Source organism: Scyliorhinus torazame, chromosome X (genome assembly GCF_047496885.1).
Source record: "Scyliorhinus torazame isolate Kashiwa2021f chromosome X, sScyTor2.1, whole genome shotgun sequence".
Lineage (NCBI taxonomy): Eukaryota > Metazoa > Chordata > Chondrichthyes > Carcharhiniformes > Scyliorhinidae > Scyliorhinus > Scyliorhinus torazame.
Genome location: NC_092738.1, coordinates 2,991,940 through 3,005,707, shown reverse-complemented (window position 1 = coordinate 3,005,707; position 13,768 = coordinate 2,991,940). Strand labels below are relative to the sequence as shown.

Sequence of the window (13,768 nt, the reverse complement as noted above, 5' to 3'; positions counted from 1 at the left end):
CGGTCTCCGTAATCCATCGGTCAGACCCACACTCGGAGCACCGTGCACAGTCCCGGTCTCCGTGTCCCTCGGTCAGACCCACACACGGAGCACCGTGCACAGTCCCGGTCCCCGTGTCCCTCGGTCAGACCCAGACTCGGAGCACCGTGCACAGTCCCGGTCTCCGTATCCCTCGGTCAGACCCACACTCGGAGCACCGTGAACAGTCCCGGTCTCCTTGTTCCTCGGTTAGACCCACACTCGGAGCACCGTGCACAGTCCCGGTCTCCGTGTTCCTCGGTTAGACCCACACTCGGAGCACCGTGCACAGTCCCGGTCTCCGTATCCCTCGGTCAGACCCACACTCGGAGCACCGTGCACAGTCCCGGTCTCCCTCGGTTAGACCTACACTCGGAGCACCGTGAACAGTCCCGGTCTCCGTATCCCTCGGTTAGACCCACACTCGGAGCACCGTGCGCAGTCCCGGTCTCCGTATCCCTCGGTCAGACCCACACTCGGAGCACCGTGCACAGTCCCGGTCACCGCGTCCCTCGGTCTGACCCACACTCGGAGCACCGTGCACAGTCCCAGTCTCTGTGTTCCTCGGTTAGACCCACACTCGGAGCACCGTGCACAGTCCCGGTCTCCGTGTCCCTCGGTCAGACCCAGACTCGGAGCACCGTGCACAGTCCCGGTCTCCGTATCCCTCGGTCAGACCCACACTCGGAGCACCGTGCACAGTCCCGGTCTCCGCATTCCTCGGTCTGACCCACACTCGGAGCACCGTGCACAGTCCCAGTCTCTGTGTTCCTCGGTTAGACCCACACTCGGAGCACCGTGCACAGTCCCGGTCTGCGTGTCCCTCGGTCAGACCTAGACTCGGAGCACCGTGCACAGTCCCGGTCTCCGTATCCCTCGGTCAGACCCACACTCGGAGCACCGTGCACAGTCCCGGTCTCTGTATCCCTCGGTCAGACCCACACTCGGAGCACCGTGCACAGTCCCGGTCTCCATATCCCTCGGTCAGACCCACACTCGGAGCACCGTGCACAGTCCCGGTCCCCGCGTCCCTCGGTCTGACCCACACTCGGAGCACCGGGCACAGTCCCAGTCTCTGTGTTCCTCGGTTAGACCCACACTCGGAGCACCGTGCACAGTCCCGGTCTCCGTGTCCCTCGGTCAGACCCAGACTCGGAGCACCGTGCACAGTCCCGGTCTCCGTATCCCTCGGTCAGACCCACACTCGGAGCACCGTGCACAGTCCCGGTCTCCGTATCCCTCGGTCTGACCCACACTCGGAGCACCGTGCACAGTCCCAGTCTCTGTGTTCCTCGGTTAGACCCACACTCGGAGCACCGTGCACAGTCCCGGTCTCCGAGTCCCTCGGTCAGACCCAGACTCGGAGCACCGTGCACAGTCCCGGTCTCCGTATCCCTCGGTCAGACCCACACTCGGAGCACCGTGCACAGTCCCGGTCTCTGTATCCCTCGGTCAGACCCACACTCGGAGCACCGTGCACAGTCCCGGTCTCCATATCCCTCGGTCAGACCCACACTCGGAGCACCGTGCACAGTCCCGGTCTCCGTGTCCCTCGGTCAGACCCACACTCGGAGCACCGTGCACAGTCCCGGTCTCCGTGTCCCTCGGTCAGACCCAGACTCGGAGCACCGTGCACAGTCCCGGTCTCCGTATCCCTCGGTCAGACCCACACTCGGAGCACCGTGCACAGTCGTGGTCTCCGTGACCCTCGGTCAGACCCACACTCGGAGCACCGTGCACAGTCCCGGTCTCCGTGTCCCTCGGTCAGACCCACACTCGGAGCATCGTGCACAGTCGTGGTCTCCGTGACCCTCGGTCAGACCCACACTCGGAGCACCGTGCACAGTCCCGGTCTCCGTGTCCCTCGGTCAGACCCACACTCGGAGCACCGTGCACAGTCGTGGTCTCCGTGACCCTCGGTCAGACCCACACTCGGAGCACCGTGCACAGTCTCGGTCTCCGTATCCCTCGGTCAGACCCACACTCGGAGCACCGTGCACAGTCCCGGTCTCCGTGTCCCTCGGTCAGACCCACACTCGGAGCACCGTGCACAGTCCCGGTCTCCGTATCCCTCGGTCAGACCCACACTCGGAGCACCGTGCACAGTCCCGGTCTCTGTATCCCTCGGTCAGACCCACACTCGGAGCACCGTGCACAGTCCCGGTCTCCATATCCCTCGGTCAGACCCACACTCGGAGCACCGTGCACAGTCCCGGTCCCCGCGTCCCTCGGTCTGACCCACACTCGGAGCACCGGGCACAGTCCCAGTCTCTGTGTTCCTCGGTTAGACCCACACTCGGAGCACCGTGCACAGTCCCGGTCTCCGTGTCCCTCGGTCAGACCCAGACTCGGAGCACCGTGCACAGTCCCGGTCTCCGTATCCCTCGGTCAGACCCACACTCGGAGCACCGTGCACAGTCCCGGTCTCCGTATCCCTCGGTCTGACCCACACTCGGAGCACCGTGCACAGTCCCAGTCTCTGTGTTCCTCGGTTAGACCCACACTCGGAGCACCGTGCACAGTCCCGGTCTCCGTGTCCCTCGGTCAGACCCAGACTCGGAGCACCGTGCACAGTCCCGGTCTCCGTATCCCTCGGTCAGACCCACACTCGGAGCACCGTGCACAGTCCCGGTCTCTGTATCCCTCGGTCAGACCCACACTCGGAGCACCGTGCACAGTCCCGGTCTCCATATCCCTCGGTCAGACCCACACTCGGAGCACCGTGCACAGTCCCGGTCTCCGTGTCCCTCGGTCAGACCCACACTCGGAGCACCGTGCACAGTCCCGGTCTCCGTGTCCCTCGGTCAGACCCAGACTCGGAGCACCGTGCACAGTCCCGGTCTCCGTATCCCTCGGTCAGACCCACACTCGGAGCACCGTGCACAGTCGTGGTCTCCGTGACCCTCGGTCAGACCCACACTCGGAGCACCGTGCACAGTCCCGGTCTCCGTGTCCCTCGGTCAGACCCACACTCGGAGCATCGTGCACAGTCGTGGTCTCCGTGACCCTCGGTCAGACCCACACTCGGAGCACCGTGCACAGTCCCGGTCTCCGTGTCCCTCGGTCAGACCCACACTCGGAGCACCGTGCACAGTCGTGGTCTCCGTGACCCTCGGTCAGACCCACACTCGGAGCACCGTGCACAGTCTCGGTCTCCGTATCCCTCGGTCAGACCCACACTCGGAGCACCGTGCACAGTCCCGGTCTCCGTGTCCCTCGGTCAGACCCACACTCGGAGCACCGTGCACAGTCCCGGTCTCCGAGCCCCTCGGTCAGACCCACACTCGGAGCACCGTGCACAGTGGGGAGTGGGTGACGTGAGTGGGTGGGGGGTGTGTGTGACGCGGGTGGGGGGTGTGTGTGACGTGAGTGGGGGGTGGGTGACGTGAGTGGGAGGGGGGGGTGACGCGGGTGGGGGGGTGTGTGTTGCGAATTTCAGGCCCCCCCCTCTCCTTTCCCCAGGAGCACGCAGGAGGCTATGAACCCCGAGGACGAGGTGGACGAGTTCCTGGGCCGAGCCATCGACGCTCGCAGCATCGACCGGCTCCGCTCGGAGCACGTGAAGAAATTCCTGCTGACATTCCGGAAATCCGAGCTTGAAAAGAAGGTGAGGGGGTTGGAGGGGGGGGGGGACTCTCCCTCTCTCCGACTCCCCCTCTCTCCGACTCCCCCTCTCTCCGACTCCCCCTCTCGCGCTCCCCCTCCCGCGCTCCACCGCTTGCACTCCCCCTCCCGCGCGCTCCCCCTCTCGCGCTCCCCTTCCCGTGCTCTCCCTCCCGTGCTCCCCCCTCTCGCGCTCCCCCTCCCGCGCTCCCCCTCCCGCGCTCCCCCGCTCGCGCGCTCCCCCGCTCGCGCGCTCCCCCTCTCGCGCTCCCCCTCCCGTGCTCCCCCTCGCGCGTTCCTCCTCCCGTGCTCCCCCCTCTCGCGCTCCCCCTCCTGTGCTCCCCCCTCTCGCGCTCCCCCTCCCGTGCTCACCCCTCGCGCGCTCCCCCTCCCGTGCTCCCCCCTCTCGCGCTCCCCCTCCCGTGCTCCCCCCTCCCGCGCTCCCCCTCTCGCGCTCCCCCTCCCGCGATCCCCCCTCGCGCTCCCTCGCTCTAACACCTCTCTCTCTCCCTCGCTCTAACACCTCGCTCTCTCTCTCCCTCGCTCTAACACCTCTCTCTCTCTCTCCCTCGCTCTAACACCGCTCTCTCTCTCCCTCGCTCTAACACCGCTCTCTCTCCCTCGCTCTAACACCTCGCTCTCTCTCTCCCTCGCTCTAACACCTCGCACTCTCGCTCCCTCGCTCTAACACCTCGCTCTCTCTCCCTCGCTCTAACACCGCTCTCTCTCTCCCTCGCTCTAACACCGCTCTCTCTCTCTCCCTCGCTCTAACACCTCGGTCTCTCTCTCCCTCGCTCTAACACCGCTCTCTCTCTCCCTCGCTCTAACACCGCTCTCTCTCTCTCCCTCGCTCTAACACCGCTCTCTCTCTCCCTCGCTCTAACACCGCTCTCTCTCTCCCTCGCTCTAACACCGCTCTCTCTCTCCCTCGCTCTAACACCGCTCTCTCTCTCCCTCGCTCTAACACCTCGCTCTCTCCCTCCCTCGCTCTAACACCGCTCTCTCCCTCCGTCGCTCTAACACCTCTCTCTCTCCCTCGCTCTAACACCTCTCTCTCTCTCCCTCGCTCTAACACCGCTCTCTCTCTCCCTCGCTCTAACACCTCTCTCTCGCTCTCCCTCGCTCTAACACCTCTCTCTCTCCCTCGCTCTAACACCTCTCTCTCTCTCTCCCTCGCTCTCTCTCTCTCTCTCCCTCGCTCTAACACCGCTCTCTCTCTCCCTCGCTCTAACACCTCTCTCTCTCTCCCTCGCTCTAACACCTCGCTCTCTCTCCCTCGCTCTAACACCTCTCTCTCTCTCTCCCTCGCTCTAACACCGCTCTCTCTCTCTCCCTCGCTCTAACACCTCGCTCTCCCTCGCTCTAACACCTCGCTCTCTCTCTCCCTCGCTCTAACACCTCTCTCTCTCTCTCCCTCGCTCTAACACCGCTCTCTCGCTCTAACACCGCTCTCTCTCTCCCCCTCGCTCTAACACCGCTCTCTCTCTCCCTCGCTCTAACACCTCTCTCTCTCGCTCCCTCGCTCTAACACCGCTCTCTCTCCCTCGCTCTAACACCGCTCTCTCTCCCTCGCTCTAACACCGCTCTCTCTCTCCCTCGCTCTAACACCTCTCTCTCTCTCTCCCTCGCTCTAACACCTCTCTCTCTCTCCCTCGCTCTAACACCGCTCTCTCTCTCCCTCGCACTAACACCTCGCTCTCTCTCCCTCGCTCTAACACCTCGCTCTCTCTCTCCCTCGCTCTAACACCTCGCTCTCTCTCTCCCTCGCTCTAACACCGCTCTCTCTCTCTCCCTCGCTCTAACACCTCACTCTCTCTCCCTCGCTCTAACACCGCTCTCTCTCTGCCTCGCTCTAACACCCCGCTCTCTCTCTCCCTCGCTCTAACCCCTCTCTCTCCCTCCCTCGCTCTAACACCTCTCTCCCTCCCTCCCTCGCTCTAACACCTCTCTCTCTCTCCCTCGCTCTAACACCTCGCTCTCTCTCTCCCTCGCTCTAACACCGCTCTCTCTCTCCCTCGCTCTAACACCTCGCTCTCTCTCCCTCGCTCTAACACCGCTCTCTCTCTCCCTCGCTCTAACACCTCTCCCTCCCTCGCTCTAACACCTCGCTCTCTCTCTCCCTCGCTCTAACACCGCTCTCTCTCTCTCCCTCGCTCTAACACCTCGCTCTCTCTCCCTCGCTCTAACACCTCGCTCTCTCTCCCTTGCTCTAACACCGCTCTCTCCCTCCCTCGCTCTAACACCGCTCTCTCTCTCCCTCGCTCTAACACAGCTCTCTCTCCCTCGCTCTAACACCTCTCTCTCCCTCGCTCTAACACCTCGCTCTCTCTCTCCCTCGCTCTAACACCTCTCTCTCTCTCTCCCTCGCTCTAACACCTCTCTCTCTCCCTCGCTCTAACACCGCTCTCTCTCCCTCGCTCTAACACCGCTCTCTCTCCCTCGCTCTAACACCTCGCTCTCTCTCTCCCTCGCTCTAACACCGCTCTCTCTCCCACGCTCTAACACCTCTCTCTCTCTCTCCCTCGCTCTAACACCGCTCTCTCTCCCTCGCTCTAACACCTCTCTCTCTCTCCCTCGCTCTAACACCGCTCTCTCTCTCCCTCGCTCTAACACCGCTCTCTCTCTCCCTCGCTCTGACACCTCTCTCTCTCCCTCGCTCTAACACCTCGCTCTCTCTCTCCCTCGCTCTAACACCTCGCTCTCTCTCTCCCTCGCTCTAACACCGCTCTCTCTCTCTCTCCCTCGCTCTAACACCGCTCTCTCTCCCTCGCTCTAACACCTCTCTCTCCCTCCCTCGCACTAACACCGCTCTCTCTCTCCCTCGCTCTAACACCTCTCTCTCTCTCCCTCGCTCTAAAACCTCGCTCTCTCTCTCCCTCGCTCTAACACCGCTCTCTCTCTCCCTCGCTCTAACACCTCTCTGTCTCTCTCCCTCGCTCTAACACCGCTCTCTCTCCCTCGCTCTAACACCTCTCTCTCTCTCCCTCGCTCTAACACCTCGCTCTCTCTCTCCCTCGCTCAAACACCTCTCTCTCTCTCCCTCGCTCTAACACCTCGCTCTCTCTCTCCCTCGCTCTAACACCGCTCTCTCTCTCCCTCGCTCTAACACCTCTCTGTCTCTCTCCCTCGCTCTAACACCGCTCTCTCTCCCTCGCTCTAACACCGCTCTCTCTCTCCCTCGCTCTAACACCTCGCTCTCTCCCTCGCTCTAACACCTCTCTCTCTCTCCCTCGCTCTAACACCTCTCTCTCTCTCTAACTCGCTCTAACACCTCGCTCTCTCTCTCCCTCGCTCTAACACCTCTCTCTCTCGCTCCCTCGCTCTAACACCTCTCTCTCTCTCTCCCTCGCTCTAACACCTCTCTCTCTCCCTCGCTCTAACACCTCTCTCTCTCGCTCCCTCGCTCTGACACCTCTCTCTCTCTCCCTCGCTCTAACACCTCTCTCTCTCTCTCCCTCGCTCTGACACCGCTCTCTCTCTCCCTCGCTCTAACACCTCTCTCTCTCTCTCCCTCGCTCTAACACCGCTCTCTCTCCCTCCCTCGCTCTAACACCGCTCTCTCTCTCCCTCGCTCTAACACCTCTCTCTCTCCCTCGCTCTAACACCGCTCTCTCTCTCCCTCGCTCTAACATCTCGCTCTCTCTCCCTCGCTCTAACACCTCTCTCTCTCTCTCCCTCGCTCTAACACCTCGCTCTCTCTCTCCCTCGCTCTAACACCTCGCTCTCTCTCTCCCTCGCTCTAACACCGCTCTCTCTCTCCCTCGCTCTAACACCTCGCTCTCTCTCTCCCTCGCTCTAACACCTCGCTCTCTCTCTCCCTCGCTCTAACACCTCTCTCTCTCTCTCCCTCGCTCTAACACCGCTCTCTCTCTCCCTCGCTCTAACACCTCTCTCTCTCTCTCCCTCGCTCTAACACCGCTCTCTCTCCCTCCCTCGCTCTAACACCTCGCTCTCTCTCCCTCGCTCTAACACCTCGCTCTCTCTCTCCCTCGCTCTAACACCGCTCTCTCTCTCCCTCGCTCTAACACCTCTCTCTCTCTCTCCCTCGCTCTAACACCGCTCTCTCTCTCCCTCGCTCTGACACCTCTCTCTCTCTCCCTCGCTCTAACACCTCGCTCTCTCTCTCCCTCGCTCTGACACCTCGCTCTCTCTCTCCCTCGCTCTCTCTCTCCCTCGCTCTAACTCCTCGCTCTCTCCCTCGCTCTAACACCTCGCTCTCTCTCTCCCTCGCTCTGACACCTCTCTCTCTCTCCCTCGCTCTAACACCTCTCTCTCTCTCTCCCTCGCTCTAACACCTCTCTCTCTCTCTCCCTCGCTCTAACACGTCTCTCTCTCTCTCCCTCGCTCTAACTCCTCGCTCTCTCCCTCGCTCTAACACCTCGCTCTCTCTCTCCCTCGCTCTGACACCTCTCTCTCTCTCCCTCGCTCTAACACCTCGCTCTCTCTCTCCCTCGCTCTAACACCGCTCTCTCTCTCCCTCGCTCTAACACCTCTCTCTCTCTCCCTCGCTCTAACACCGCTCTCTCTCTCCCTCGCTCTAACACCTCTCTCTCTCTCTCCCTCGCTCTAACACCGCTCTCTCTCCCTCCCTCGCTCTAACACCTCTCTCTCTCTCCCTCGCTCTAACACCGCTCTCTCTCTCCCTCGCTCTAACACCGCTCTCTCTCTCCCTCGCTCTAACACCGCTCTCTCTCCCTCGCTCTAACACCGCTCTCTCTCTCCCTCGCTCTAACACCGCTCTCTCGCTCCCTCGCTCTAACACCGCTCTCTCTCCCTCGCTCTAACACCGCTCTCTCTCTCTCCCTCGCTCTAACACCTCTCTCTCTCTCTCCCTCGCTCTAACACCTCTCTCTCTCTCTCCCTCGCTCTAACACCGCTCTCTCTCCCTCGCTCTAACACCTCCCTCTCTCTCTCCCTCGCTCTAACACCTCGCTCTCTCTCCCTCGCTCTAACACCTCGCTCTCTCTCTCCCTCGCTCTAACACCGCTCTCTCTCTCCCTCGCTCTAACACCGCTCTCTCTCTCCCTCGCTCTAACACCTCGCTCTCTCTCTCCCTCGCTCTAACACCTCTCTCTCTCTCTCCCTCGCTCTGACACCGCTCTCTCCCTCCCTCGCTCTAACACCGCTCTCTCTCTCTCCCTCGCTCTAACACCTCGCTCTCTCTCTCCCTCGCTCTAACACCTCTCTCTCTCACTCGCTCTAACACCGCTCTCTCTCTCCCTCGCTCTAACACCGCTCTCTCTCTCTCCCTCGCTCTAACACCTCTCTCTCTCTCTCCCTCGCTCTAACACCGCTCTCTCTCTCCCTCGCTCTAACACCTCTCTCTCTCTCCCTCGCTCTAACACCGCTCTCTCTCTCCCTCGCTCTAACACCGCTCTCTCTCTCCCTCGCTCTAACACCGCTCTCTCTCTCCCTCGCTCTAACACCTCTCTCTCTCTCTCCCTCGCTCTAACACCTCTCTCTCCCTCGCTCTAACACCGCTCTCTCTCTCCCTCGCTCTAACACCGCTCTCTCTCTCCCTCGCTCTAACACCTCTCTCTCTCTCTCCCTCGCTCTAACATCGCTCTCTCTCTCCCTCGCTCTAACACCGCTCTCTCTCTCCCTCGCTCTAACACCGCTCTCTCTCTCCCTCGCTCTAACACCTCTCTCTCTCTCTCCCTCGCTCTAACATCGCTCTCTCTCTCCCTCGCTCTAACACCTCTCTCTCTCTCTCCCTCGCTCTAACACCTCTCTCTCTCTCCCTCGCTCTAACACCTCTCTCTCTCTCCCTCGCTCGCTCTAACACCGCTCTCTCTCTCCCTCGCTCTAACACCTCTCTCTCTCTCCCTCGCTCTAACACCTCGCTCTCTCTCTCCCTCGCTCTAACACCTCTCTCTCTCCCTCGCTCTAACACCTCGCTCTCTCTCTCCCTCGCTGTAACACCTCTCTCTCCCTCGCTCTAACACCGCTCTCTCTCCCTCGCTCTAACACCTCTCTCTCTCCCTCGCTCTAACACCTCTCTCTCTCTCGCTCCCTCGCTCTAACACTCTCTCTCCCTCCCTCGCTCTAACACCTCTCCCTCCCTCGCTCTAACACCGCTCTCTCTCTCCCTCGCTCTAACACCGCTCTCTCTCTCCCTCGCTCTAACACCGCTCTCTCTCTCTCCCTCGCTCTAACACCTCTCTCTCTCCCTCGCTCTAACATCGCTCTCTCTCTCCCTCGCTCTAACACCTCCTCTCTCTCTCTCCCTCGCTCTAACACCGCTCTCTCTCTCCCTCGCTCTAACACCTCGCTCTCGCTCTCCCTCGCTCTAACACCGCTCTCTCTCCCTCGCTCTAACACCTCTCTCTCCCTCCCTCGCTCTAACACCTCTCTCTCTCTCCCCCTCGCTCTAACACCGCTCTCTCTCCCTCCCTCGCTCTAACACCGCTCTCTCTCTCCCTCGCTCTAACACCGCTCTCTCTCTCCCTCGCTCTAACACCGCTCTCTCTCTCCCTCGCTCTAACACCGCTCTCTCTCTCCCTCGCTCTAACACCTCTCTCTCTCCCTCGCTCTAACACCTCGCTCTCTCTCCCTCGCTCTAACACCGCTCTCTCCCTCCCTCGCTCTAACACCGCTCTCTCTCCCTCGCTCTAACACCTCTCCCTCCCTCGCTCTAACACCGCTCTCTCTCTCCCTCGCTCTAACACCTCTCTCTCTCTCCCTCGCTCTAACACCGCTCTCTCTCTCCCTCGCTCTAACACCTCTCTCTCTCTCTCCCTCGCTCTAACACCTCGCTCTCTCTCCCTCGCTCTAACACCGCTCTCTCGCTCCCTCGCTCTAACACCTCGCTCTCTCTCTCCCTCGCTCTAACACCTCTCTCTCTCTCTCCCTCGCTCTAACTCCTCTCTCTCTCTCCCTCGCTCTAACACCTCGCTCTCTCTCTCCCTCGCTCTAACACCTCTCTCTCCCTCGCTCTAACACCGCTCTCTCTCTCCCTCGCTCTAACACCTCTCCCTCCCTCGCTCTAACACCTCTCCCTCCCTCGCTCTAACACCTCTCCCTCCCTCGCTCTAACACCTCTCCCTCCCTCGCTCTAGCACTCTCTCTCCCTCCCTCGCTCTAACACCTCTCTCTCCCTCGCTCTAACACCTCTCCCTCCCTCGCTCTAACACCTCTCTCTCCCTCCCTCGCTCTAACACCTCTCCCTCCCTCGCTCTAACACCTCTCTCTCCCTCCCTCGCTCTAACACCGCTCTCTCTCTCCCTCGCTCTAACACCTCTCCCTCCCTCGCTCTAACACCTCTCTCTCCCTCCCTCGCTCTAACACTCTCTCTCCCTCCCTCGCTCTGACACCTCTCCCTCCCTCGCTCTAACACTCTCTCTCCCTCCCTCGCTCTAACACCTCTCCCTCTCTCGCTCTAACACCTCTCCCTCCCTTGCTCTAACACCTCTCCCTCCCTCGCTCTAACACCTCTCCCTCCCTCGCTCTAACACCTCTCCCTCCCTCGCTCTAACACCTCTCCCTCCCTCGCTCTAACACCTCTCTCTCTCTCTCCCTCTCTCTGCAGTATTCCAGGGAAGTGGATGATCGTTTTGGGAGCTACGTGGCCTGTGCCCTCCTGGTTTTCTTCTTCATCTGCTCCACACAAATCCTGATGGTGCCTCAGTGAGTAACGCCCTCGTTTGACCAACTCAACTCAGCCCTGCCCTCTGCATTCTCCTCCTTCAACCCCATCCTCAAACCAACCTCCCCTTCCAGCCCCCAGTGCCTCCAATCCTGCCCTTTCCCAATCCCATTGCCGGTAGGAACCGGGACTCTGTATGCGGAGCAGGGATTTATAAATGATCCCGTTGGGACCACCTCTTATCACAGTATACACGAATGATCGGGAAGAGGGAGCTGAAGGCGCCATTGCTAAGTTTGCAGGGGGTACAAAGATCTGTAGAGGGACAGGTAATATTGAGGGAGCAGGGGGGCTGCGGAAGGACTTGGACGGGCTAGGAGAGCGGGCAATGAAGTGGCAGATGGAATACAACGTGGAAAAGTGTGAGGTTCTGCACTTTGGAAGGAGGAATCTAGGCACAGACTATTTTCTAAATGCTTCGGAAATCAGAAGCACAAAGGGACTTGGGGAGCCTTGTCCACGATTCTCTTCAGGTTAACGAGCGGGCTCAGTCCGCCGTTAGGGAGGAGAATACGACGTCAGCGTTCCCGTCGAGAGGGCCGGAATACAAGACCAGGGACGTACTCCTGAGGCTCCGCTCAGACCCCGTTCGGAGCGGGGTGAGCGGTTTCGGGGGCCCCCCGCGTCGAAGGAAGGACGGGCTGGGGCCTGGGAAAGGGGTCCAGAGGGAGGTTCGCGAGGACGATCCCCCGGAACGAAGAGGTCGCCGTACGAGGAAGCGGTCGAGGACCCTGGGTCCGCGCTCGTTGGGAGTTTAGAAGGACGAAGGGGGGGGGGATCTTATTGAAACTTACAGGAGGCCCGGGATAGAGCGGACGTGGACGTTTCCACTTGTAGCAGAAGCGAGAAGCAGAGGACACCATCTCAGACTGAAGGCTTCAAAACAGAGACGGGGAGGAATTTCTCCAGCCAGAGGGGGGGGGGGAATCTGTGGAACTCTTTACCGCAGAAGGCTGTGGAGGCCAAATCACTGACTGTCTTTAAGACAGAGATAGATCGGTTCTTGATCAATAAGGGGGTCGGGGGTTATGGGGAGGAGGCAGGAGAATGGGGATGAGAAAATATCCCCAAAGTCTCGGATCTCCCTCCCTGACAGCGCTGGGGGTGGACCTACCATCCCCCACACGGGGGCCACAGGCGGGTTCACCGCCTTCCCGAGGGGGGTGTAATCGGGGGCTGGCGATGTGTGCTGGCCTCTCCCTGTTTACCTCTCCCGGAAAAGGGGGGGGGGTGGGGTGGGGAGAAAGTGATTCACTCTGCGTTGAACTGCGTTTGCCGCCTGCTCGCCCGGGCCCCCTCCTCCTCCCCCCCCCCCCCCCGGGACTCCTCCTCTCCCCCCCGCCCCCCCGGGACTCCTCCTCCCCCCCCACCCGGGACTCCTCCTTCCCCCCCGGGACTCGTCCTCCCCCCCCCCCCCCCCCAGCCGACGCCTCGAGTCCTCCGGCTCGCGGACCTCGGTTCCCCATTCCGCGTCGCCCGCAAATCCTCAAGTTCCGCCCCCGTCGGACAAATCTCTTCCCCCCCCCCGCCCCCCCGCCCCCGTCCCCCCTCCCCCGCCTGCCGGATCCGTGTGTGGCCGCGGACCCCGGTTTAGTCGGTTACGCCGACGGCCCCGTTCCCGTCGATGCCGGGTTGGACACGAAGATCAGCACCTGACCCGATCCCCGCTTTCTGCTGTCCTTCCGTCCACAGCTCCTTCCTGATGTTGGGGTTTTACCTCCTGTGCGGATTGGTCCTGGTAACCATCCTGTTCGTCTGCGCCATCTACTCCTGCTCCGGGGTGAGTGACGCCTCGTTTTAAACCGGTATTGAGGGAAGGAGGGAGGGAGTGGGAGTGAGAGAGAGAGAGAGAGAAAGAGGGAGGGGGGTCTACGTAATCTGCTCCTGTTCCAGAGGATGTGGTGGCACTTATTAAAGAGTTATTGCCCTTAAGTCTTGCAGTAGATCGGTCAGGTCAAAATACAGGGTGTGTGTGTGTTAGTGCGACTGTGTGTGTGTGTCAGTGCGACTGTGTTATTGTGTTAGTGTGACTGTGTGTGTGAGTGACTGTGTGTGTCAGTGCGACTGTGTTATTGTGTTAGTGTGACTGTGTGTGTGAGTGACTGTGTGTGTCAGTGCGACTGTGTGTCTGTGCGTTAGTGCGACTGTGTGTGTGTTAGTGCGACTGTGTGTACATTAGTGCAACTGTGTGTGTTAGTGCGACTGTGTGTGTGAGTGACTGCGACTGTGTGTGAGTGTGCTAGTGTGTGTGTGTGCTAGTGTTACTGTGTGTGTGCGTTAGTGCGACTGTGTGTGTGTTTGTGTGTGTGACTGTGTTTCTGTGTTAGTGCGACTGTGTGAGTGACTGTGACTGTGTATGTATGTGTGTGTCAGTGTGACTGTATGTGGGTTAGTGCAACTGTGTGTCAGTGTGACTGTGTTTCTGTGTTAGTGCGACTGTGTGTGTGTCAGTGTGACTGTGTTTCTGTGTTAGCGTAACTGTGTCTGAGTGACTGCGACTGT

The 13,768-nt window shown here is 60.7% G+C and overlaps 1 protein-coding gene across 1 annotated transcript in view; it reads left to right on the top strand.

Moving 5' to 3' along the window:
- The window catches only part of LOC140405322 (adenylate cyclase type 5-like), a 148,939-nt gene that overhangs the window by 21,963 nt on the left and 113,208 nt on the right, over window positions 1-13,768 (top strand). The window contains exons 4-6 of the mRNA XM_072493613.1: window positions 3,481-3,625; window positions 11,150-11,247; window positions 12,959-13,046. Coding sequence (XP_072349714.1) covers window positions 3,481-3,625; window positions 11,150-11,247; window positions 12,959-13,046 — 331 coding nt within the window. The remainder of the gene's footprint in view (window positions 1-3,480; window positions 3,626-11,149; window positions 11,248-12,958; window positions 13,047-13,768) is intronic.